The sequence below is a fragment of the Microtus oregoni genome, unplaced genomic scaffold, assembly GCF_018167655.1.
Source record: "Microtus oregoni isolate MIOR12 unplaced genomic scaffold, Mior012 000014F_ref0000157, whole genome shotgun sequence".
In the NCBI taxonomy this organism is placed as follows: Eukaryota; Metazoa; Chordata; class Mammalia; order Rodentia; family Cricetidae; genus Microtus; species Microtus oregoni.
In genome coordinates this window covers 10,901,459-10,928,510 of record NW_024543073.1, presented here as the reverse complement: position 1 = coordinate 10,928,510, position 27,052 = coordinate 10,901,459, and the positions used below count along the sequence as shown (strand labels likewise).

Here is a 27,052-nt window from a genome sequence, read left to right as displayed (position 1 = left end):
GCTTCTGAATTCAATTCCTGTTTCCTGTGAGTCTACCCCTAAATAAATAACTTTATTTTACTCAATTCGGACCCAGTGTGGGATTATTTTAAAGCTTACATCTTCAGCCTAGGACTATAAAAAAGAAAAAGAATAATGGAACAAACTTCTGTGATCCTGGTGTGATTGCATCTCTGGATCTAGATGGTTACTTAATCCCTATACTCTGTCCAGAAGGAATGGAAGGTGAGATTCATATCAACAAAATGAAGGCTATCACTTCTGTAGAAGGTGACATGCTTTTGCTAAATCCTATTGCTTGATATTCAGTTTTGGGACCATGCTCAGACCCATGAACACCTGGGAAAGGTAGCCTTTGTACAAGGTGCTCAATATCTCTCAGAAATTTGGGATTCTGTTACCAAGGGAGAGAGAGAATGGATGTTGGAACAATGGTCACAGTACTGTTCTTGGTGGCAACATCTTGAGAGTTAGGCACAGCCCACCAGCGAGCCCAACACTTTGCCTTTGAAAACTTTCTTGGGGTCCATTCCTGCTGGAATTTGTAGATTTTTTTCTTTTTCTTTTTCTTTTTTTTTTTGAGACAAGGTTTTTCTGTGTTACAGCCCTAGCTGTCCTAGAACTAGCTTTTATAGACCAGGCTAGCCTTGAACTCACAGAGATTCGCCTGCCTCTGCCTCCCAAGTGTTGGGATTAAAGGTGTATGCCACCACTACCCGGCTGGAATTGGTAGCTCTTTCTTTGGGTGTGTGGGCACTTGCAGGAGTATGTGTGTGCATTCAAGCACATACTTGTATCCTTTTATTAGAAAAGGAAATGATTCAATGCTGTTTCCTTCGGTCTTCTTGCGGCTGTCAGATGAGCTGGGTTTGGAGATTGCTATTGGTGAAACAGTTCCCAAAGTCCCTTTCATGTTTCCTTTGTTGATTTTACAGGATGGCTTTCTTTCTCTCCTTCTTTTTTCCCTCCCTTCCCCCTCCCCTCTTTCTCTCTTACTTTTCACCCCCACCCCTTCTCCTCTATCTTCTTATGTCGCCCTGGCACTCCCTCACCATGTCCCACTGCTCATATTTTGACAAGGGTGGAAAGGGGGGAGGGGATGAAACAAGTAATGACTTAGAATGTCTGCTTGACATATTTTTTAAACTTTTATTATTAGTTTTTATTACACAAGTAATACATGTTCATTGTAGAAAAATTAGAAAACACAGAAAAGCAAAAAGAAAAATAATCACCCATAATCCCACTACCCGTGGATAACGGCTATTAACATAGTAGTGTATGGCCTTCTAGCTTTCTTATGCATATATATATATACATACGTAGATATATTTATATGTGATTTTCTTTTTTTACAAATATTGTATCATACTATACATACTGTATTATAACATGTTTTCTTTTAATATATATTGTCAACGTCAGTGTTTATTCCCTGAAAAAAATTATACAGATACTACATGCTCTTTGTGAAAAAGTCAGAAATCACAGATATGCAGAAAGAAATACAATTGCTCCAAATCTCACCTCCCAGAGAGAAATGTTGGCATTCTGCAGGGAAACAGTCTTTCTGATTCGGTAACGTACACACGTGTAGGTATGTTAGTAAGAGGGTAACTCTCTAGAAAGTCTCCTATTATTTCCTTTCTCATCTGACAACAAAACTGCACATTTCAATAAATACACATTTCAATAAATACACATGGTGAGCATTCTTAACTGGTGCACGGTATCCGTTGAAAGGATATACCATATTTAACCATACAATGTAGGCATATTTACAAAACGTCCTTTCTTGTATGACTTTTAAAATAATGACTAAATGCATCTTAGCTCACTTTTTTTGCTGAACATTAAATAACATAATAATATTTATTCAGTGTGTGTGTGTGTGTGTGTGTGTGTAGATTAGAGGCTAACCTGCAAGAGAGTCAGTTGCCTCCACCTCCCATGTGAGTTCAGGGGTCTAACGTGCTTGGTGGCAAGAGTAGTCTTTCCCTGTTGAGTCTTCTTGCTGGCCCATTGCTGAACTTTTAAAAGGAGAATTTCCTTAATGTGAAATTACAGAGTGTGCATGAAAAATGCATAGTACCAAAACACTTTCTGGAAAGGTCAGATCAGTTTATACTCTTGTTGGCTACAAGGGAATATTTATATTTGAAATTTCCTCCTGTCCCCAGGAACTTGAATGATTTATATGCATACCTTTCTGAGTTGTTCATATATGCAGTCTTTGTTACTAGTGTGTTCAGATATGTTTAATGCTATAGGTGGATTATTACAGCTTATGGTCCTTATTACAGCCTTGATTCTTTAGCTCTTGATTCTCCTGGAAAGTTAGATTCTTTCTCTGACTCACGAAATACTCTAATGCCATTCATTCACTATTCACTCATTCAGTGGGCATGTTTTTATTATTTGGTGTGTTTACAGCACTATGATCTGAGATGAGAAACAGTGTTAAACAAAATGTATGTGATTGTTACCTTTCATCCTTTCAGTTTAGGGGATAGACCAACAATCGTACAAGCAGTGCTGGGAAAAGTACAAGTCTTGTAAACAACTGAGCCCACCCCAGGTGCTGTCGAGGTCCAATCTCGTTCTTGTAAACAACTGAGCCCATCCCAAGTGCTGTAGAGGTCCAATCTCGTTCTTGCATGAACTGCAAATACTATTTTCTCTTGATTTGGTTTATTATTTACTGTATAGAACTTTTACCTTCTTTTAAAAGATAATGTCAGTCAAACCCATCCATCTTCTCTTTATCACATCTTCCTTTGGTATTATGCTGAGAAAGGCTTTTATCCCCCACATTAAAATAACGTCTCGGATACTTATAAGTCTTTTTATGCTTATTATTTATTCACAAGTTTTAAATTTTGAATATTTATTTTAATTAGAATTTATTTTGATTAAAGTATGGACCTAATATTGCTCCCAGGAGAGGTTAACTAGTTATTCCAGACAACTTACTTAACGATCCCAACTTTTCTCAAATTTGAAGTGTATGGTACTCAGTCGTTTTATGTTATTGGATGTACTGAGGATGCTGTAATTAGTTATAGCAACTTATTGTGAGGCTGATATAGTAGCACTGCTCTTCCTCATTCTACCTATAGTTACTGGAAAGGTAAGCATTTTCTGTCGTGATATTCCAGAACAAAAGGAAAACAGAGATGTTGCTTCTTAGGCACGGATGTGTGAAGAAGGGACTTAGACTGCATGACAATTCGTAATTCTTTCAATCCTGAGATGTTCACAGTTTGGAAGTCCTAATGGGTTCGTTGTTAATCTGGTCCATTCACGGGTTTTCTAAAATAAATGAGACGGGTTTGAATACTTGCTTTGTGCCATTGTGAAGCTGGCCTTCCACTAGGTGGCAGCATTGCCTAAATATGAGCATCCTAACTTTTCACAGGCGTAAGGAGGAACCCAAAGGTTGGGCAGGCTTGAGAATTTCGCCGGCATTAGGGCTCTTGCTGCATCGATAGCCTTCATTGTACACGAACAACGAATGGCACAACAGGGCAGCTCGCAGTGGGTCTGCATCTAGACGCTACACATCAGGGGTCAGACATCGAAGTGATACTTTGGCCTTAAGGTTACTTCATGTTTCTTCGAAGGAGCCTTTGGGTCTGCCCCCAACTGATTTAGAGCCCAGGAACTTGATTTTACACAAAACATTTGTGGAGGGGGGGGGCAGATGATGCTTACTTTTATACATGGTGATGTTCTACAGGTTTTACACACACACACACACACACACACACACACACAAATGTATTCTTTACAATTTGCAGGAAAAGCTAAAATAGGTAATAAAAAGTAAGGTGATAAAATGAGTGTGTGCCACACACAAAAAAGTGTCATTCTTTTCTGTTTGAAGCGTGTGGGTTTGTTTGTGAGACAATAGTCAGCGTTTTCTCCTACGCCAGATGGGCTGGGTGCTTCTGTGAGCTCAAAGATAACCTTCCGCAGGGAGGGAGGCAGCAGCTTTATCTCATGGAACCACATCCGAGACAGTCCATTGGCAAGGTGACAGGAGAGAGGGGCAGCTCCTACCGGATGCACTTGGCATATCTAAGGGGAGGTGGTGAATCACCCACGGCAACCAGAAGCCAACATAGTTATCAGAGCTTAGATTACTAAATGTTGCTTTAGGACCTGCTACTTCATGGTTGTCTGTAAATCTCAGAGTGTGTCTGTGGGAGGTATAAAACTGAGCAAAGGCTGGAGAACAGGCACTGAATAAAAGGTAAGGTGCTTGGACTATATTACCTTAGATACGGAAGTCTGGCTAGGCGATTAGACGTACTCCCATCTCCATGAATAGCTACCATGGCGTTCTCAGACATGGAGGTGAGACCTGATTTTTTTTTTTTTTAACAGTCTTCAGTTGTACAAAGGACAATTGCACAAAAGGTGTTATTATCACGTTGCAACTAAGGAGAGAGCGAACGCAAACGAACTAAAGCCGGAGCGATTTAGGTCAGGCAGCAACAGGAGCGTGCTGCACCCCGCGGGCTTATCCGTCAGCAAGTCTGCATGGATTGCTAGGAACGAAGCTGAAGTGTGGGGTTCAGTTCAGTCAGAGTGTGTGACAGAAAGAGACGGGGGCTGAGAACATGCCATTTAGAAACGATAGCTCATAAATGAGATAACCTCTACCTCACTTGAAGAGACCTGTATTCTTTAGCGAATACGAAGCTTAGTTAAGATGTCGGGGCCAGGTGAGCTGGGAGCGAGTGGTTCCTTGCTTTGTCAGGAGTCTAAATAATACATTCCTTCTATTGCTCCATGAACACTCCAATTCAGAACAACTATAATTTTCTCCTGTAAGTTGTCAGAAGTACTTCTTCTAGTGAATCCACTCATGTCTGTAACAATGAATGCATCAGTTAACGGCTCAGTGGAACGTAGTGTGGGGTTCCAAGAGATTAGCCCACAGCAACTGGTGGAACGGAAATGCAGACCAGTGAGAGACTTTGGAGGCCTTTTTCATCCCTGAATTCTTTCACTTTTAATACAAAAAGATAGGAGAAAATTTAAAGTACTGTACAGTTTTCTTTCCAGATATTAGGTTGAATGATGTGAAACTGCCATTTTTAAATAGGTGAAAACAGTCAGAGATCAGCCATTTCATAGAATTCAACCGAATACAATAATTATCCATGTTTTCCATGTTCTGTAAAGTGAAAGGCTTTACACCATTTTGTTTTTAGGCCAGGATATTGATATCAGTGTCCAAATAAGTGCCTACCCAAACCTGGGCTTAAAGCCACCACTTGAAGCTAGTTTGTCCCTCTCAAGGTTGGGCACCAGCACCTCCTGTCTGACTTGAAGATTGTTCAGAGAATGGAGAACAAGGCAAAAAGTGCAAAGATCCATCTTCCAACTCACGGCGAATTCTGCTTGGGAAAAGGGTCAAAGGGAGGACAGAAGAAAGTAAAAGATAATGGGATTTGTACCATATAACCAGTTCAGTGGAAGAACAGAGCCATGAGCGTGGAAGCATAGTAGGTGGCTCCCCCTTTGCTAAGATACAGTATTGCTTAGTGTGTCCTGCTCTCAAGATGCTAGACATTAAGACAAGACAGAGAGTAACATTGGAAAAGCCGTATCTGCATAGTCATCTAAAATGAGACAAGCTAAGCTTAACTAAAACATTTTCTTCATTGATAATGTAAAATGTTAAAGAGTTTATGTTCTGAGCTAATTCCAGCATGCCCTAAAAGATTGAACACTATGCTGATGTGCGGACTCCATGCTTCAGGTTTCAATTCAAACAAAATGTGATAATATTCAGTTTTACATCTGAGGGTAATTGTATAGGTTACTACACCATTTCCTAACTGGATAACTTCATTTTCCAAGAAGCTTAAAAAGACACCATTGGATTAAAAGGAAATTAGTTGCCCATATGCAGTGTACGAAGATAATAGGATTATTGAGTATTTACAAAATGTATGTTTCATATATGGTTTTGTTGCATTATAAATTATGATTTTTTTTATGTTGACACTTAGATTCTGACAGAATGGAAGACTAAATGTAAATGAGCGCAGGGAAAACAACACGTGAGGTGGTGTGTGTTCGGGTATAGTATTATTTCTAATGATACTCATAGGTTGCGTTTTTCTGAACAGTTTTGCTGTTTAAAATAGATTTCTATGTTTAGAGACATCTTTTATATCTGGTAAATGGTTAACATGAGATCAGCAAGAGCTACAGATATACTATTATATGTGAAATAATTTTTCTCTGTATAATACATTTAAAAAACCTTTAAATAATTTAAAAATCATAATTCTTGCATCTGTCATGGGATGGTTCAGAGCAGACATGCACAATGTCAACTTTTTAAAACCTCTTTAAAAACAGGCTGCAATTTTTGAATCTGTTCTTTTTTTTTTTCCTTGACGACAGCTGCTTTCAAGTGTAAAATTATTGAAAAGGGCAGGGAGAGGCAGATAAAAGTAAGAAGGAAGCATAAAAAAGGTGGTCAAAACCATTCTCGGCGTTTGGCTGTGTGGAGGTTTCCAGTTCTGGGGTGTTTTTCAGGCGATCTTGGCGGTGAGTTTCCAGGGGGAACCGCCTAGCTTGACACAAGACAACACAACCCGAAGAACCTTCTCTTCCGTCTTCTGACCATGGGGTAGGGAGTTAAATTCAGAAGGCTGCTGTCATCTGTGATGGGACAGAATGTACATAGGAGTAAGGCACAGACAAAAGAATCCTCTCTTTATGAAGTGGCTTTAAAAGTCCATCATCCCATCCAACACACTCTAAACCCCAGCAATGTCAATGTTTTGGACAAGAGGCTATCTCTAGCACTGAAGGATCTCAGCAATGCTTTGTTGTTAGAGGCTATCCCCATCACTGAAGGACTTCAACAATGTCCTTGGCCTTCACTCACTAGGATGCCTCTATCAGGCATTTTTGGGACAACCAAAAACGTTCCCAGATCTGGCCAACTGTCCCCCTGGGACAGATACTCTAAGGCTGAGAACCACTGGTTATAATTCAATTGAAAGTGCTGGGAGACGGCCTTCCAGTTGGGAGAAGCTGCACTTGCCTTAACTGAAGCAACCCAACATCTGAGTGAGCTTGGCTTTGTAAGCTTGCCTTCTGTGACCCTCATCCATCACTCAACTAATGTGGGATTCCCCTCTGTATACTGTGAATATGCTTTATTACCTTTGGTTGGTAAAGAAGCTGCTTTGGCCTATGGCAGGACAGAATAGGCAGGAAAACTAAACTGAATTCAGGGAGAAAGAAGGTGGAGTCAGGCAGATGCCATGTAGCTGAAGAAGGAGAAAGACACTGGAACCTTACTGGTAAGCCACAGCCTTGTGCGGATACACAGATGAATAGAAATGGGTCAATTCAGTATGTAAGAGATAGTTAGAAATACGCCTGAACCACTGATCAAACAGTGTTGTGATTGATATAGTTTCCGTGTGATTATTTGGGTCTGGGTGGCCAGGAAACGAAAGTGCAGTCTCGGTTTGCATTCAGCCTCACTAAACTTTGATGTCCCTGTATGTGAATTCGGGTTTAGCAGTGAATGATACTTACCTTAAGTGAAGATTATATTATGGGAAGTACTCACTTAAATTGATAATTAGTAACTATTTTCCTTTATATAGGACCATTTTCTTGGTTCCATTCTATTCCCTTTTTGTCTTAGGAAGAAATTTCAGGTATTTTAGGTTGTGTCTTTCCACATACGTATGCATATATATCTATATAAAAAGACATATATGCAAATATATACATACAATAAGACACACATGTACATACATATGCATTAGGTTAGATTGATAACTATTGATTTAACACTTTTGGGGTCAAAATTTTAGAATAAGAAGTAGAGGAAGAAATGAACCAGGAGACTAGCTTGTTTTCCTGAGCTGGGCTCTTAAAACCTACTTTAGTCTAAAACGAAAGAAGTTCGGGGGGTCCTGGGAGAGCAGAATTGCAAGCATGGGTTTCAGAGGCTAGAGGACTGTAAAGTATTAGCTGGAAACCACCAGCAGGAGCAGAGCTAGTGCAAGGTCTGCTTGCGACACAAAGGATGGTTGGCATTGAGGACCGTCAGGTGGCTTTTCAGAGTAGGGTTGAGGGGTTCCCCTTTCCCACTCCCAACCTTAAAGGAGATTGAAGCGCCACCAGAGGCATTATCCAAAGTTAGATGATGGCGTGGATACAGGAAGGAAGGCACCACATGTTAACAGAACTGGTTTGTGGTTGAGGGTTGCTTTTCTTCATTACAGAGCCTGGATGCTTAGGAAACTGTTGAGGACAAAGATAAACCCAGGCTTCCTGATCCTCTCATCAAACCATTTTCCCCCAGGTACCTGAGCGCCCTCATCTTCCCTTAAGACTCTCTTGTGTGTCAATGTGTTATACTTACTAGAAAATGAATAGTTCCCACCCAAGCTGATAGAGATCTTGGCACTGGTTTAATTTGTGATAAATTTAGCTGTACTCTGAGAAGCATGTTTAAACCAAAGGAGAAAGTGGTCGGCCAGCTGGGCGCAGCAAATGACTCTGCCCCCATCCCCTTTCTAGTCTCCAGTGGTTAAAACTGCTGTAAAACTCACGTTCTTTAAATGTGGAGAAAACTAGTTTCATTTTTATCTTTTTAATTGTGAAAAATAAATTTCAAGAATCCGGGCATCAATATTTTGAGAGCTAAGATTACAGTCTCTTTCATCTATATTTAACTTGTTTCAAATGCGTTAAGACCCTGGAGGAAATGCCAGGCCCACTGCATGAGCTGGGGCCTCACTGTGCAGGGAGAACTCCCAGAGGCGAATCGTATTTTTAGAAAAGAAAGGAACCATACATAAATCACCTTTTCATCAGTTCTGGGACTCTTATTTTAACTACCAAATGGTCAATGAACTTAACCTAACTGGATGGGGCTTTGAAGTGTAGCTCAGGATCTCTTTAGGTAATAGCTATACTTTTCGAATTTCAAGTTCACTGGAAATTCAGGGCTGTTTGGGAGCAGAGTCATCAAAAGTAGAAAGACATTTATAGACAAGAAAGATCTCTCTCTGACTTGTAAGATCTACCATTTAAACACCTTTCTTTTGTGTATTGCTTTCATCATGAAAGAACTGTCTACTGCATATTTAAGGGAAGTATCTATGCATGTTCTGTTGCCACAGGCTGTGTTTTGCTCTTTTTTTTTTTTAAATGTTAAAAGTACAGAGGTGTCCGGACTGAAATCTCAAGGTCCAAATCAGGAGCAGAAGGAGAGAGAGCACGAGCAAGGAACTCAGGACCACGAGGGGTGCACCCACACACTGAGACAATGGGGATGTTCTATCGGGAACTCACCAAGGCCAGCTGGCCTGGGTCTGAAAAAGCATGGGATAAAACCGGACTTGCTGAACATGGTGGACAATGAGGACTACTGAGAACTCAAGAACAATGGCAATGGGTTTTTGATCCTACTGCACATACTGGCTTTGGGGGAGCCTAGGCAGTTTGGATGCTCACCTTACTAGATATGGATGGAGGTGGGTGGTCCTTGGACTTCCCACAGGTCAGGGAACCCTGATTGCTCTTTGAGCAGATGAGGGAGGGGGACTTGATCGGGGCAGGGGGAGGGAAATGGGAGGCGGTGGCGGGGAGAAGGCAGAAATCTTTAATAAATAAATAAATTAAAAAATTAAAAAAAAAGTACAGAGGTGTCATACACAGGTATGAGATTTTCACCAAGACTGTCTTACTTACCCATTACTGTAAACAAAATCTTCTTTCTATAGAAGAGCCTTTTATGGTATTGCAATTCTTCTCATTCAACCTTTTTTGTAGGTATGTGAGTGTGTATGTGTGTGGGCACACACACACACTATATATATATATATACACATACATATGTATATATGTGTATATATACATATGTATGTGTATATATACATATGTATGTATATATATATATATACAAGTGGACACACACATACATCTATATATATACAGGGTATCTATGCTGCATAGATGTGTGTGCACATGTATATACATATATATATATATATATATATATATATATATATATATATATATATATATACAGGGTATCTATGATGCACAGTGTTATGCACACACATATACAGGGTATCTATGCTGCACTGATGTGTGCACACACAAATATATACAGGGTATCTATGATGCACAGATATGTGTGCACAAATATACAGAGTATCTATGCTGCAGAGATGTATGTGCACAGGCTGATGCTTCACTTACAAGTGGACACAGTCTTAAGATGGATGGGAAATGCTGACATTCAGCAAAGGTTACAAGTGGACACAGTCTTAAGATGGATGGGAAATGCTGACATTCAGCAAAGGTCCTGCTACCTATTAAGAATGACGACTGGCTCGGAGAACATGAGCAAAGAAGTCGGGACCACGAGGGGTGCACCCACCCACTGAGACAGTGGAGCTGATCTACTGGGAGCTCACCAAGGCCAGCTGGACTGTGACTGAAAAAGCATGGGATAAAACTGGACTCTCTGAGCATGGCGAACAATGAGGGCTGATGAGAAGCCAAGGACAATGGCACGGGGTTTTGAACCTACGTAATGTGCCGGCTTTGTGGGAGCCTAGCCAGTTTGGATGTTCACCTTCCTAGAAATGGACGGAGAGGGGAGGACCTAGGACTTATCACAGGGCAGGGAACCCTGACTGCTCTTTGGACTGGAGAGGGAGAGGGAGAGGAGTGGGCGGAGGGGGAGAAGGGTGGGAGGAGGGGGAGAAGGGTGGGAGGAGGGGGAGGGAAATGGGAGGCTGGGAGGAGGTGGAAACTTGTTTTTTTTTCTCTCCTTTTCTCAATAAAAAAATGGAAAAAAAAAGGAAAAAAAATGAGAGCAACATTAATAACAGGGGAAAAAAAAAAGAATGACGACTGGCTTGGGTCTGTCTCTGATGTGTGTTGTTTCACCTTTGCCTAGCCTAGAGCTTGTCTGATCATTGCCTAGAGCAGAGGAAAAATAAGAGCTTGAGAATCCTTGGCACAAATCCAAAACAGCTTTCTACAGCATAGGAAAGCTACACCTTTATTGAGTTCTACAATTCATTAAGCTGCAAAGGTTCCTCGAAACCTTTGACACTGACTCAGCTCCAGGTAGGCATGTCTCACCACATGGACTAAAATCCTGTCTCATAAGTTTGAAGGGCTGCTGAAAGAATGTGAGCAAAGTGGAATATTTCCTGTCTCATTTTAAAATCACTGGGCAAATCCAGTTGAACTTGTTAGGAAATTGTTAGATTTTACTGTAAACACATGTTTGGATGGGGTGTGTTAAGGATTCTATTAGTTATTTTTTCCCTAAGTTTGCAATTTCACAAAACCACAACTAATGACAGATCTAAAACAAAAAACAAAAAGTGGGAGAGGAAATAAAGGAAGAAGAAACTAGGAGAAAGTGAATGAAAAGATAGCCTAGGAATTCTAACCATCAGTAAGTTCAAGGACCCTTGACTCTCTTAAGAAACAGGGATGCTCTTTCTCCATTATTTGATTTCCTTTTGCTAATATTTGTTACACAGATTGCATTTTGAGAAAAAAGAGGGACATAAAACTGAGAAATTTTAAAACTATAATCTGAGTTTGAAGCTGTGTTCTCAGACATAATTAAGAGAGATGGTCAGATGGTAACTGTAGCCGTCTTTGTACAAATGCTTCTATTCATATATGTATATATGCATACATATATATACACACACAAATATATATAGAGAACACATTTTAGAGGACTCAGTGACTCTCAAACAACTGATGTATTAGTGTCATCTGAGCCCTTTGAATGCACAGATTGACTTCACCCTGCTTGTTTCTAGAACAGTGTCTGGCGTGGAGCCAGAAAAGCATGTTTTCTTACAAGTTCCTAGAGCTACTGATTGTAGTAGTACTTTCTCATTGGGACCACCAGCCCCCAAATAATGAGACGTATTATTAATTATGAAAGCTTGGCCTTAGTTAAGCTTGTCCCACTAGCTCTTATAACGCAAATGAACCAGTTTCTATTAATCTACATTCTACCGCTTCTACCACATGGCTTTTTACCTCCCTTTTGTTCTGTTTGTCTGACCCCCTCTGTGTTTGCTGGCCTCTCTCACATTCCTAGATTCTTACTGAGTTCTTCTCTTTCCTACCTAACCTCTTCCAGCCTAGCTATTGGCCATTCAACTCTTTATTAAACCCACCAGAAGGCTTTGGCAAAGACACATCTTCACAGTATACAAAAAGATTATCCTACAGCAACAGATATTGCAAGTCATAAGAGCGGACCTTGAGAGCTGCTAAATTAACAGAAGACCTACTAAGTACAAGGCTTTATGTGCTGCTTAATTTTGATTGTCAACTTGATGGGATGTAGAATTATCAGGGAAACAAATCTCCAGATGTGTCATTAGCTTTGGTGGGAAGATTTACCCTGCAGGTAGACTGTAGTCCTCCATGAGGCTCTGGGCTGAATCAGAGAGAGAAGAGCATCATATTCATTGCTCCCTTTTCTAGGAAAACAATTTGACCAGCAGCTCGTGATGCTTCAACGTTACCTGAATATTCCCTGCCTCCTCTAACTTCCCTGCTTTCACAAGTGCTTTCCTTCTCCCAAAGTCTGCCCTGCTGTCACACTTCTTTGCCGTTACGGACTGTATCCCCTCGAACTGTAAGCCAGAAAGAGCCCTTCTTCCCTTAAGTTGTTTTGGTCAGGTGTTTTTAGTACAACAATGAGTTCAGTAACTAAAACACCCTGTGATAAGCAGTGAGGATAACACCAAGATGGGATTTAAAAGAAACATGGATCCTGGCTTTGTTTCTCACTGTGCATGAGAAAGACCCAAATACAGTGTTATGAGAATTTCCAAGAAGAGGGGGCAAAGGTGTTATTTCCATTTTGAGCACCTTTTGTGGAAGATCCATGTAGGCCTTGGCAACCATTCTTGGCCACAAGGAATGAGAAGAACTTGAGTATTTGTTCAATGGGGTAGGCATTCTGAATGAAGGACGTAGTATAAACACAGATACTGAGGTACCATGGCAGCCTCGTTCAGGTTCAAATAAACAGTCTAGTCAGAGTGGACTGAAAGTTTTATGAAGGAGGGGATAGTACAAACAAAACCTACTTAAAATGACCTACTTAGGCCCATGGACTCCTACTTCTCCATCTTTACATATGCTTCCCTTCCCCCACATCCTTTCCTCTTTGGTTGATGGGTAATCCCCCCTTTGAGATTAGCTTTAGCTGCTTACTTATTTGCATTTTCTGATTGCCCCATGCCTTCCTTCCTGTTCCCATCACTTCTATAAACTATTGCCTGGGTAGATTAGCTGCCTCGAATCCCATCTTCTTACTATGCTAAAAACAACTGTTTATGAAAATCTTCATCTATTCATCCTTGCTGTCCCAGCTCTATAGCCCCCTCTCTTTGGATATCTCCTCAACCAGGCTTCCCTGTCTCAAATTCCAAGTTAACTGCTTTTACCAGCACTACCAGTGACTACCTTTATGCCAAATCCTTCAGATTCGGCAGGTTTTATCCAGCCCAATCACCCTGCATCATTAGCCCTTCCTTCCTTGCAAATTTCTTCCATTCATTTTGCAATGTTCATTTGATTCTCCTCTTAGGATCCCTGTGTGAACTGCTCTTCCTCTCTTCAAGACTTACATTTTTGAACCCCAGAACAGTCTTCTGGCCAATTTCTCGTTGACAGCTGTAGCTGTCTGTAGGGCTCCAAGGACCACTGTTCTGGAAATCCTCAAATCTGTTGCCAGTTTTCCTGGATCAAGTCTTCCCTCAACACTACTAACCCTTGAACATTACCGTTCCCTCCATGTCCAAAACTGTGGTCATGTTCTGCCTTGAGGGCTCTGGCTTCCTTCTCTCCACTTAATGACCAATGCCATCGTTCACTCGGCTCTCCAGGACTGAACTCAGACTCATCCTTGACTCTGCTTTCTTCCTTATGAGTCATATCTGACCTCTCCAATCTTCCTGCTTAGTCCTCTGACATTACATAAAATCTGAGGCATGTCTCTTCTGAAATACTCCCCTCCTGACTGACCGAATCCCGTTCCAGAGCAGATTCAGTTCCTATGGATTCTAGTGCATGCTGTCAACAACTGAGTTCCACGCATGAGTAAAGTTACCAACACATCCCACAGCCCGACCTCATTAAGTCAGAGCTGTAGCAAAGGTGAAACTGTCTTTCAGGTTTAATCTATTTCGGCTGATCTGTTTTATAACAGCAGGCGTTTCGAAGAGGTTTGCCCTTCACTTCCCAGTCTCCTTAGAGCCTTTGTCAGTAACCTTGCGGGTTCCCCACAGGTGGTTCCATTTGTAATCCATTTGACACAGCAAGCTGATCATAATTAATGAAGCTCCCTGCAGCCGTGCCAATGAGCCAGAATAGAGGACAGGAGGGGCACTAGAGCAGGGAAAGGAACAGCAGGTCTAGAGCCAGGAGACATGGACATTGACTGCAGCCGGCCCTGGGGGTGCCACAGAGCAAGGGTGGCCCACTCTCCTTCTGGGTACTTGTGTCTCCAAGCTCAAGCTAGAAGGACACCGACAGAGAAGGCAAGGTATGAGATGAAGCTGCCTCAGGGATGATTGACAGCCCTGCCCTTGGTCGCTCTCCCTTTCTTTCCCACTGAAAACCAACTTCAAGCGAGCATTTGTTGAGCAGGGAGTTGGGGAGATGTAACCAAGTCTTGAAATGAACTCAGGACCACATCTAAGTGGAGAACTAGAGTCTGAGCTGCAGGGGTTCGCATGACCAGCAGTCGGAGCACAGAAAGCCAGGGCCGTGAGTGACACCCCCCCCCCCTTTTCTGTTTCCAACACACATGCAAATGGAATAAAAACAGAAAGGAAATAAGCCAGAAAAGAGACAGATGGCTCGCTATAATGGTTTCCAACCAGTTAGAACCAGCTTTGGAGAGCAAGGTTGTACGCGAAAGAACTGGAATGTCCCCCCACGTCACCCCATTCCTGCACACCTTAGCTAAGACCTGCCAGACCCACAGGTGGCCAGTATGGGGAGCCCCTGTGGTCATCCCAGTCTATGGAGTCAGAGGGAAGAATCTGGATGAGTTCTGAAAGGTGGCATTACCATATGTGCCTGTCAGAAAATGTCTCGAGAGACTGGTTATCCCCCCCTCCCCGCCCCAGGGCCTGTCTGGCCTCTTCCTCCGATTCTCACACCCCTCTGCCCACTGACAGCACGCTGTGAATGGGGCCAACTTGCTAAGTGTTTACATTTCTCTACAGAAGGCGATGCCTGGATTCCCAAAAGCCCTTTGCCTCGGCTATTCTTTTTATTGTTAGAATATGAACCACTTCCTGCATAAATCCTCGTATTTTCATTTTCCAGTTGAATTCACGGTTTAAGGCCTGGTATTATTTACTTGGGCCATTATTCCCTTTTATGCTTTCAACAGCAGTACCAACACTTACTGCTGTTGCTCTTTTATTTTACAAACACATTTAAAAGTTCAATAATTTTTCTCTTCAGAGAATATAAAAGTATTTATTTATATTCTACCTCCTATGATTTTAAAATTTACCTAATAAAAATGAAGTTTCAGTCTTTCTGTCAACACACAGTTCCGAAATGGCTGTGTGGACTAGCGCCAGTTGTGGAAGGAAGGCTTAAGATGGGTTCACTTAAAATATAGACTTCACGGAATTCACAACATTCAGACCGGGCACCGTGGGAAGTTACCCTGCTGGGAAGCTGCATGTGTGGTTTAGTAAGAGGCCAGGGTAGAGGCCACAGGGGAGATTGCCAAACTTATTGATCCTAACGGGCTACAAATGTGAAGTCCCAGAGGCTTGCTCTCTGGCCTGGAGCTCAAGACGGATTTGATGTGGACATGACCCCTGGTGCTTGCAGGCTGAGTTCTACTTGCTGCTGGCTTGGAGTTCTGAGCAAGTCTGGTGGCCCAGCTGGTAAATGATGAGAACGGTTTCCGCAAACACGACAACAACGAAGTGTCCCTGCACTTTGACTGCTCGAGAAAGATTGACTATAGGCAGGCGGTCTGCCACCTCTTTAATCCTCAAGCCACCATCTGAAGGCTTCCCCCAACCAGGGACAAGAACTCTGAAATTTCCAGATGGCAAACAGCTTGCTCTAGGCCACACGGTTGGACAACGACAGAGCCAGAATCTGAACTCAAGACCAGCTTTCATTGAAGCCCTTCAGCCGAAACCCATCCTCACTTCTCAGCAGCTTTGTGTGAAATTCTGTTCCTGCACACCTGCTGTCTTCAGTACTCTGAGGCACACTGACTGGCTCTGAGGGTGGGGGTGGGGAGTGCTTGGCTTCATGAACTGGCTCTTGGGGCTCACTTGGAATGACCTGCCCCCTCTTCTGACCCAGGCCTCCAGAGCCACTAGTGCCGCCTAAGCTGCTTCTCAGTCGCTTGTCTGGTACGCTCTCCCATCTCCACCTCTCCACCTTCTGCTGAGATGCTCTCTGAGCCAAGAGGCTCTTCAGCCCTGCTGCCAAGTCCTCCTCCTCCCCTCCTCTTCACTCAGCTTCACTTGCTCCCAGCAAACAGTGCACTGTCCTCCCTCCTGATCAGGCTTTGTTCGGGGTAAACAGGAGGAGTTTCTTTCTTGCCTCTAAAGAGCCTTTCCCGGTTCTCTTGGTACCACTTTCTGATGCTCATGTTTCACTTGTGGCTGTTCTGGCTAAGGATGCTTCATGCAAAGCTCATAGTATTTACTTTTGTTTTTTTTTTCTTTCCGAGACGAGGTTTCTCTGTGGCTTTGGAGCCTGTGCTGGAACTAGCTCTGTAGACCATTATTATTTACTTCTGTGTGCATCTCCAGTCCTAGAATCCTGTAAAGCTGGGTGAAGATTTAACAAACATTTTTTTTTGTTTGTATTAGGTGGTATTCCTAACTGTGTGCCAGACTCCAAGGACAGTGGATCCATCAGTTACCACAGTCAGGACCATGCCTCATTCTGGTGAGAACCCCTTTCTGCGTCTGTGTCAGGCTGTATTCTCTTGCGTAGCTCTGGAGATGTACTTCCTGAGATCAAATCCGCAACCCAGTTGTTCTACTATAATTTAGATGACGCTGAAAAAACTGACTAATCCCCATGGCCTAGTTCCCTGTAGATTAGGAAAACTATAACAGACCCCCCCCCAATTATTATTAGATTTAAATAGGGGACTGGTTATCTAGCTCATGGTAGACGACTTGCCTAGCATGCAAGGCCCTTGCTTTGACCCCTAATATGGAAGAAAATAATTACGAAAGACAAAATAGCAGAAGTCAATGAAGTACACAGGATAGTGGCACATTGTGTATCCTAATATATATTAATCCTTTCGATTATTATTTCTATATAATTGAACATGTAAATGAAGGGATATTTCTCCACTAGTCTATCAGCTTTGTGCAGGCAAGAGACATGTTCTTGGTCCTATCGTGGAGGCACACCCAGTGTGGTGGTGCTTTCCATGGCGCAAGACAGGTCTGGCAGGGACGTGGGCATCCTATTTCAGGTGAGAGTATCTCTCTACTTCTGTCACCGAGACTGTCACCTCATCACGTGGTCTCTAAGGAAGAGAAATGTTCAAGGCCTTCCTCTCTTGGTGGGAAGCACTTGCATTACCTTGCTAAGAAGCAGGTTCCAAGTTCAACGTGCTAAAGACAATCGCTGGCTCAAAGAAACGTCCGAGGACTCACCTTGATTTTTCAGCGGTAAAGGCATGGTTTCCCTGAGTTTGCTGAGGAGGTTTTTCATTTCCCGCATGTCTCTGTAAAGGTGATAAAAAGACAGAAAAAAAAATTAGCTGTGCATTTCCCAGATGAAGCCTCGAGCAGTGTGTGCTCCTGCATGAATGCAGGCTGGGACTCTACATGGAATCATACCAGTTCCAGCTTCTCATTGACACAAATTCAATTTACTTTGCTTTTACAAGAAAGAAAATCTGAGAGGAGTGGGTTCTGGAAGCAAGGCAGTTTCTTGCCAAATGTTTTCCTCGGGAGGGATTCTGCTCCAGCCCTCAGCCGCACTGCCTTTGGTCTGACCTGGCTGAATTCAGTGGAGAGCCTTTCGATGGAGGACAGGACTATGGATCTACAGAGAGAGGCCAAGGACACACAATTGGAACAGTGGGCCCCTGGGGAAGTCAGGCTTGGGACGCATCACTGAGACTTAGGGCCAGATGGCTGGGCTTCTGTGTGGATTCCTTGTTGTCTGCTTGTTTTAAGTCTCTCCTTGCCATGAACTGAGCAGAATGTCAGCAGAGCAACACATTATTATTACTATCCTTACTATTGTTGTTGTTATTGTTGTGTGGCACTGGGCATCACCCCCCTTCGGGGGGCTTTGTGAATGCCAGGGAGTCTCTCTATCAGTGAACTACATACACAGCCCTTGTTTCTTTGAGGAGGGCCTTGAATTTCTGGCTCTCCTGCTTCAGCCTCCGGAGTGCTGGGATGGGCTTATACCACCAGGCTTGACAAGGGATACATTTTGAGACCTCCAGAGAAGACCTCTTCATAGTAGAGATATTGGAAGAGAGAGGCCATCAGGGACCATTGAAGTCAATTCCCAGGATCCATATGTTAGAAGAAGAAACTGATTCCTGTAACCTGTCCTTTGGCCTGCACATGTGCAGTGTAGCATACACGCACACACACACACACACACACACACTCACAGACTTGTCTTCCTGACCTCACATGTATAGTGTAGCATGCACACAAACATGCTCGCACACCTAAATGCACATAAAGAAATAAATAGATAGGTAAACACATTTCTTTAAAAATGTTGCGGGGGAAGGGAATTCTAAAGTTGAGCTAAAGTTGGTTGCACAAACCCATACTTACGCATGGGACAGGGGCAGAAGGATCAAAAGTTAACACTTACTTTGTTGAACAGAAACAGAGGAGAAGTGCATTGGGGGCAGTGCAGAAGGGAGGTGGGGGAGGGAATATAAGAGGGGAGGGAGGGGAAACTGTGGTTGGGTTATAAAAGAAATAAGTAAATAAATTAAAAACCAAACAAGCAAAATCTGAAGGGAGTCCAAGTCTCAGGCAGTGCTGACTAGAGAAGGAAAAGAGAGCAGCCTGGTGCATGGATAGAAAGATCCTGGGAACATTTAGAGTGGTATCCAAGGCTGTGGGGCTGATGGAGTGTCACGGGCACAGCGTGCAGACGAAGCAGAAGGAAGAGGAGGCACAGGGATGCTGGGCCACCCTCAGAAGCACTTCCATGGGAGATCTCAAGACATGTTCAATGGGAGGGGAAGCATGAGCATACACCATGAGGACGCACCACGAGGACAAAGTTTCATCATCCCCTTTCACTGGATAATCCCTGTGCCTCCCCTGCACCCACGAAGAGATTGATTGGGTTGACTTCCAGAGTGGGCAGTCGCCAAGGACTTTTAAAGAGCTCTTCTGGTGGGTTAAATGCCAGCCCACCAAGCACTGGGCAGAGAGAAAGGGAACATTAAAGAAGCTCATCCCTGCCTGGGTTTCTTACTACCTGCGTCTCTCAGACTTGCCTCTCTTGACCAAAACCTGGACTTATGTTCCAGCCAACAGCAAACACTTGATGCTATCCTACTCGATACTTACTGACACTCATCATTCCTTCCTTCCTTCTCTTTTTTCCTTTTTTTTTTCAAGACAGGGTTTTTCTATATAGCCCTGGCTATCCTGGAACTTGCTCCGTAGGCCAGGCTGGCCTCAAGCTCACAGTTCACAGAGATCCACCTGCCTCTGCCTCTGGAGTACTGGGACTAAAAGCGTGTGCCACCATGCCTGGCAGTTTCTTAAAGCGTGAGGTGTGGATCTAACTGCTATTTGAGGTGTATGAAAAGGAAAGGCTTTGCAGATGGCTTCTGCCCTGGCCATAACATTCTGACCGATGTGTTTTCTTTCTCTGGGAACAGACCAAATAATTTTCTATTTATTTCTATAAAATAATTTATTCCTACAAATTAAGATACATGATCCTTTCATCATCTGTTCACGCATCTATGAAATTGAGACAAACAAGTTTTATTGTATGGATGCTCAGATATTGAAGTACATACAAGTTATATTAATAGCACACAATTACCACATGCTCCAATTTCCTATAAACACAGAAATTTGGTAATTAGCTTTAGAATTATATTACAACCTGAAAGTAGAACCACAATGGCTATAAATGCCATTGTGTGTTCCATTTCTAAAAATAAAAAAAATAAAATGTTCATTATCTTTTCAGTGAGTCATACACTCAGAGGAACACAGAGTAGAATTCCCCCAAGTTCATTCAGTCTCTTTGTACCAGCTCTGGGAACATTCATAGCAAAGGGCAAAGGCATTCGTGGGAAGGCTACACAAGGACCTCGTCTTTTTGCTTCACAGAACAGCATTTTCAACGTGTTGACGGGATGGGTTCTCATTCTTTTATCATTGCTTCCTCAATAAAAAGGATCACCTTAGAATTTTTCCTTCCTGGAGAAAGCTTCTCTCTAATGATAAACCGTGTAGGTCAATGCCTTAGCTCCTTCTGGCAGCTAAGTGATATCACACCATCAGGTGTATTCCAGGAGAGGAAAGAAGGCTGTGAAAACCTGTGAATTGGCCAAAATGCTAAGTAGGACATTCCCAACATCCCAAATCTAAGAATCTATTAGAAGTGTCTTTGGTTAATTTAGATTCTCTTCCCTCAGACAGAAGGGTGATTTAGGAACTAGTCATTGGATGAATAGGTCTGTCCTTTTCTCTTCTAAGAAGTATGCAGTTTATTTTCCTTTCTTTTTCTCTTCTCCTTTTGAGACAGCACCTCCCAAGTACTGGGATTGCAGCCCTGTAATCCTGGTTTGTTTCCATTTGCAACGGAGATGTGCTGTGCTGGATGGAAGTAGGCAAGGATCTAGGAGCCCGAAACTGCTGTAGATCCTGCTACTCTCTCCCTATAGGGTATGGACCACTTACTGTGATTTGAGCATAAAATGGTCCCAAAGGTTTATATGTTGAAGGCTTGGTCCCCAGCTGGAGGACCTGTTAAGAGGTGGTTAGACCACAAAGGCTCTGACCTAATTGGCAGGTTAGTGCGTTGGTGGATAAATTATTTGACATCATTATTGGGAGGTAGGGCAAATCAGAAGGTGGAGCCCAGTTGGAGGAAGTAGGTCGCACCACCAGGGGTACGCCTTTGAAGGTCGCAACTTGCCTTGGGCCCCTTCTGTTTTCTCTCTGCTTCCAGATTGTCACAGGTGAGTAGTGTCTTCTGTTAGAGGCTCCCCTGTATTGTCTCAGGTTTAAATGTAAGGGATCCAGCTTTCCCTAGGCTATATCCTCTGAAATCAAGAGCCAGGACAAATCTTTCACCTTCAAGCTGTTTTCTCAGTGATTTTGTCACGGAGATGCAAACCCGACTAACAAGTTCCTGCTAGCATAGCTGCTCTGTCAGACCATAGTAAGCCCTGTTTCTCACGAACCTGAAACAGAAAGCCCTGTACTCTTGGTGGCCCTGAATGACACGGACTGGAGGAGGGTAGGTGTCTGTCCAGGGGTATCACAGACTGGAGGAGGGCCAGCTTCTGTCCGGGGTATGGCCCACTTACCTTTCAGTGTTCTCGATGTCCGTGGAAACCTGCCAGGACTGCTGCTGGCCGTCTAGAGGGGACAGGGAGGAGTCCTCCAGGGCAGGTGGTTCAGTGTTCTCCTCAGTTTTGCTCTCCAAACTCTTCGCTCCTCCACTAGCTTCCTTTCCTAAGGAAAAGGTATTCGATAAGGAAGGGGAGTAAGACATCAGCAATGCAGTTTCTCTCCTCAGCATGTCTTTGCAAAGACTGGTTATGCTTTGAGTGGAGTGCCTTGTTAACCCTAATGTCTCTCTGAGTTATAAAGTGTGCACATGCGCGCGCGCGCACGTGTGTGTTGTGTATGCATGTTTGTGTGTGTGCATGTATTTGTGTGTGTATTGTGTATGCATGTTTGAGTGTGTGTATTGTATACATATGTTTGTGTGTATGTGTGTACGTATTTGTGTGTATTATGTATGCATGTTTGTGTGTATGTTTGTGTGTATATAGTAGGCTCTTACAACAATCTGGAATGATAGTCGGGATCAACATTACCTAAAAGTCAAAACAAAATTTAGGGCCCTACCTTTGATGAAGAGTTGCTTTGTAACCTGGCAAGAGTGACTTAGATTCTCTTCTTGGGAGCAAGGATTTAGCCTGTGAACACAGACAGGCTGGATTTTTGGTCTTAGAGTCAGGCATGAGTAACGGGGTCAGGAGCAGGTGACGCTTAGCAGGGAGTGTGGGAGACCCTTGCTGTGCGCTCTGATCCCAGACACTGGCTTTCTCAGGCTGCTGCTGAGCATGGACTAGCTGTCCAATTCCTTGGCTTTCCAGTCTCCATGAGCACAGCAGTCTACATAAAGGAACCCAGACCTATGATGCAGTAAAACTGTGTTGACACACTAACAGCTCACCAGCTGAGGTGTTGTGCCAGGGGCCTCGTCATCCTGAGCAGCTGTCCACAGCAAGGCACAAACAAGACTTGTGTTTACTGTTCCTGGCCTCAAATACATAAACTACCAAACAACTCCAAAAAGTTGGGTCAACCACAAGGTGACATGAGATTGGATAGAGGACCACAGTCCTTGGTCTAGGTATATACTACATCACAATCTCCCCTATGTTACTTTGAAGATGTTTATAGTTACAGAACCATGAAAATGGTCAGAGAACCAGGCTTCAACCTTCTCCAGCTTCGTTATTTATTTATTTGCTCCTTCATTCCCTATAAATATTTTTTGATTGTCAGCTAAATACCAAACACTAGGTTTGATGTGCGAAATAGCAATTGAAGAAAGACTGGTTCTTCCCCCCCACCCCTTGCTTTTTCTCCTCTTCTCTGTCCTTCAGATCGCCCTTCCCCTTCCTTCTTCCTCCCTCTCTTCTCCTTTAGACAAGATCTTGTTGTATAGTCCTGGATGTAGCCCAGACTGGCCTCAAACTCACGGCAATCCTCTGACCTCAGTTTGCTGAGCGCTAAGACTACAGGCAAGAGCCATCAGTAGATAGTAGCAGGAACTATATAAAGAATTGCAAAGCTGCTATCCAACATTAGGCAGTTTGGAGAAAAGGTATCTCTTCTGTTTTATTCTCTTTTCCTTAATTTTATTTTTAGTATGTAGATATAATTCTAGAGAAATTTAAATTGTTGGCCATCATTGAAAATGGATGATATAGAAGTTTCACTTACTTCCTTTTGACTCAGTCTTACCAATCCTTTAAAAACAACAGCAACGAAAAATCCCCTCAAACATGTGAAGAGACTGGCTGCCATGGGGAAAATCTAGTATTCCTAGGAACTGGTGACATCTCAGTTTGTCTCTTCTGTCCCTGAAGTTAGCAACAGAAGGAGGAAGGCAGGAGCTTTCCTGTGCACCCTTCCTCAAAGTCCAGCAGAAACTTGGAGCACTCAGTCAGAGCATGAAGACAAGTTACCCAATGGGAAGTTTGGGTCCTCGGCAGTGCACTTTGTGCACAGGGACCCCGGGGCTGTTGCTTGCCCGAGGAATTGTTTTTTTAATCTTATGGCATGCTGCTGGGTGGAAATTAATTAAGCACATAATCTAGCACTGTATCATTTCACAGTCGGAGGGCAATGACCTCTTAGAGTCATTTGCCTTTGCCTCCTGGCCTAAAGGCAGGTGTCCATTTGCCGCCCACCCCTGGGCAGAATTCACCTGGGGATTTGAACCTGAGCTGGGTGATTTGGGAGAGGGCCAAGGGGGACTCCCGGGGAAAGCCCTCAGCTTTTTAAACTTTGAAGGCTAGGTAACATGAAGGCATGTACGGGATGTACCTTTGACTGAAAATTTCAGAGGGGATCTGTGGAAAATGGTTCTTAGCCCCTGTGTGCCTCAAAATACATATCCTTCCCAGCCCTCCGCCATGCTTGCACCTGCGTTCTGTTGGCTGTGCACAGAAGTCTGTGCTCACACAAAGCTTCTCTGAGAACTTGGATGGCATTGTTCTCTCATCTCCCATTTATATCCAGAGATGCTTTTGTACGTGGTCTATTTATGGATCTCTGAAAAGTTTTAGTCTATAATCTTTCAACTTTTGAATCCTAAAATGGCTCCTAAATACGTCCTTCTGTGAACTCTTTTTTATGTGAACTTTTCTTGGCACTTGATTAGGATCCACCCTTTATTCTGAAAAATCGTATATAAGTTGGTATCTAAAATTACATGGGAATTTTAACGTATATTTTGTGATCAATCATTTAAATATAGGTTGCAGGCCTTACTTCACACAGTGCTAAGGACTTTGGTATCTAGGATATTATGGATGGAAGATGACTCAGTGGGTAAGAGACTCTGCTGTATCCTACCTATGCAGACCTGCATACAAATCCCCCACATCTGGGCATACACAGTCATGGCTGCATATGGCTGTCACCCCTGCTCTAGGAAGAAGAGATAGGAAGATCCTGGGAGTGCCGTAAACAGCGAGCTTCAGATTCCGTGTCACGTGAATAAGGCAGACAGCAACACAGGAAGGTGCTCAACACCCTTCCCTGGCCTCTGATGCAGGCATGTACTGTCACACCGTGTGTATACACATGCATGAAACACACACACACCCAATATCCAAAAATAGAGAAAAAAGAATAAAGATGTTATATTTTTTTTTTAAATTTTTTTTTTATTGTTGATTGTTTCTCCTTTTTTTTTTAATTTATTTATTTATTAAGGATTTCTGCCTCGTCCCCACAACCGCTTCCCATTTCCCTCCCCCTCCCCCGATCAAGTCCCCCCCCCTCATCTGCTCGAAGAGCAATCAGGGTTCCCTGACCTGTGGGAAGCCCAAGGACTGCCCACCTCTATCCAGGTCTCGTAAGGTGAGCATTCAAACTGCCTAGGCTCCCACAAAGCCAGTACGTGCAGTAGGATCAAAAACCCACTGCAATTGTTCTTGAATTCTCAGTATTCCTCATTGTCCGCTATGTTCAGCTAGTCCGGATTTATCCCATGCTTTTTCAGACCTAGGCCAGCTGGCCTTGGTGAGATCCCAATAGAACATCCCCATTGTCTTAGTGTGTGGGTGCACCCCTCGTGGTCCTGAGTTCCTTGCTCGTGCTCCGTCTCCTTCTGCTCCTGATTTGGACCTTGAGATTTCTGTCCGGTGCCCAGGCGATGAAAGATGTTATATTTTGTTACCCCCAAAATGATCATAATAATTCTAAAACTTTGGTTGAATACAATTAATAAAATTTGATACAGATAATATTATTAATATCTAGTCTGTGTTCAAACTTGTCTATTTGTTCCAATAGTGTCCTCTTTGGCTTTATTTCTGAGTGGAGAAACCCAATTTAAAGACTGTGTACAGCATTTGCTTCTCGTGTTTCCCTGCATTTGTTTCATTTAACGCAGCACTCAGCTTTTTATCTCATGAATACTTTCACTCAAGAGGAGTCCACAGGAGTTAATTTATAGAATGCCTTTCTTCCTATCCAGAGCTGTCTGATGATTCCCTGTGTCTAAGCGTATAGTAAACATCCTCACCAAGAATGTCACAGAAGCCATACTGGGTCCTCGGTTCATCACACCGGAAAATGCATATGTACTTTGATGTACTGTTAATGATGCTCATTTGGCTAAGATGGCTAGTGGCAACTTTTATTATTGCAGTCACTACTTTCTCTAATTAATTAGGTGATTAATTGAGATAGAACAATAGTTTTAATTAAAGTATTTCTGGGGCTAGGGCACAGTGGGTAAAGTACTTGTCATTCAAGTGTGAGGATGGGAGTTTGGATCACCCTAGGACCCATGTGAAGATGGGTATATGTGGTGACTGTAATCCCCATCCAGGGGAGGTGTTGATGCGGGATGCCAGGGACAAGATGCTTAGCCAGACCAGCCCATCCAATCGCTAAGGTCCAGGTTCAGAAAGAGAGCCTGCCTCATGCTATTTCCAACTTGGTATGGATAATTACTGTTTTATGGATATGGAAGACTTATGGATATAATGATTTTTCTTTGCATATAATGATTATATGCATTTTAAGCTTTTCATCATCTTAATAGCACATCTTCCAATATTGGTTATTTGTTGCTTTTGGTATATCTCTTTAGCAGTGTTGATTTTTTTTTCATTGACAATCTGTTCATTCCTGGATGTCTGTTCAGATGCCTTTGAATATGTCTGTCTGTCTTTTGACCAACAGTGTCCTGTTAATTGTGGAGAAGGACAGGGTTTGTGGCTGGACAACATGTGTTTGACACTCTTCTCCTGGGTGCAAGATGTCCCCATCCTAAGGTCATTTGTCCTGGGCTCCCTGTTTGGCTTGTTTCCTGCCTTGTGTTTCTTGGGTGGAATTTCTGCTGCAGAGAGAAATGCTAAGAAGTTTAACTTGGTGCTGGCTATAACCCAGAGTCCAGTTTTTTTTTTCTTGTTGCTGTCCTTGTGCCGGCCAGCATCATTTCATATTCTATTCTGCTTTGGTCCCCAAGACCAACACTGGTAGCTTCTGCTGGGCAGACAGTGGTAGCCCTTTGAAGTGCAGTTTCAAATACCAACTCTGACAGTTAAAAAACCCTTTCAGTGGTTTGTGTTTCTTGCCTGGGTTTGAAGTGCATCTGGGTTTCTTTCTTTCTTTCTTTCTTTCTTTCTTTTAAAGAATTTCTTCTCATTTGATTTTTTTTGTTTGTTTCTTCCTGAGTTTCTTATCTGCCTGGCTCCCTCTGTTCACTTATTCCTAAATTTCAGCAGATTCAATATCAATTGCTTGTCTGTTTTAAAGTTTCTCTAAACTTCCTGGTTTGCTTGTGTACTCTTCGTTTGTTTTTTGGAGTAATAGGAGATGTTCTGTGTTTGCCAGCCTCTACTTTCCCTTTTTCCTTACAGTTGGAAAGGGCCAGGTGACAGAGTTACGGACAATGTACTCTTCTGGATCCTAAACATTCTCCTGTAGGATCTCCCATTCTTTCTGAAAGCTGGGTGGATGTTCCACCCTAATTCTGA

The 27,052-nt window shown here is 42.9% G+C and overlaps 1 protein-coding gene across 4 annotated transcripts in view; it reads right to left on the bottom strand.

Annotated features, from left to right (window-relative positions):
* Window positions 1-1,124: 1,124 nt before the first annotated feature.
* Window positions 1,125-27,052, bottom strand: part of LOC121455643 (regulator of G protein signaling 7 binding protein) — a 102,482-nt gene continuing 76,554 nt past the window's right edge. For 3 of the 4 annotated variants that reach the window (XM_041663228.1, XM_041663226.1, XM_041663227.1), the window contains 3 exons: window positions 21,623-21,770; window positions 17,733-17,803; window positions 1,125-6,687 (listed from right to left, as the gene is read on the bottom strand). In XM_041663228.1, coding sequence (XP_041519162.1) covers window positions 6,596-6,687; window positions 17,733-17,803; window positions 21,623-21,770 — 311 coding nt within the window. In that variant the 3' untranslated portion in view covers window positions 1,125-6,595. Of the gene's footprint in view, window positions 6,688-17,728; window positions 17,804-21,622; window positions 21,771-27,052 lie in introns of those variants that run through there. The other variant, XM_041663229.1, reaches the window with a different exon arrangement.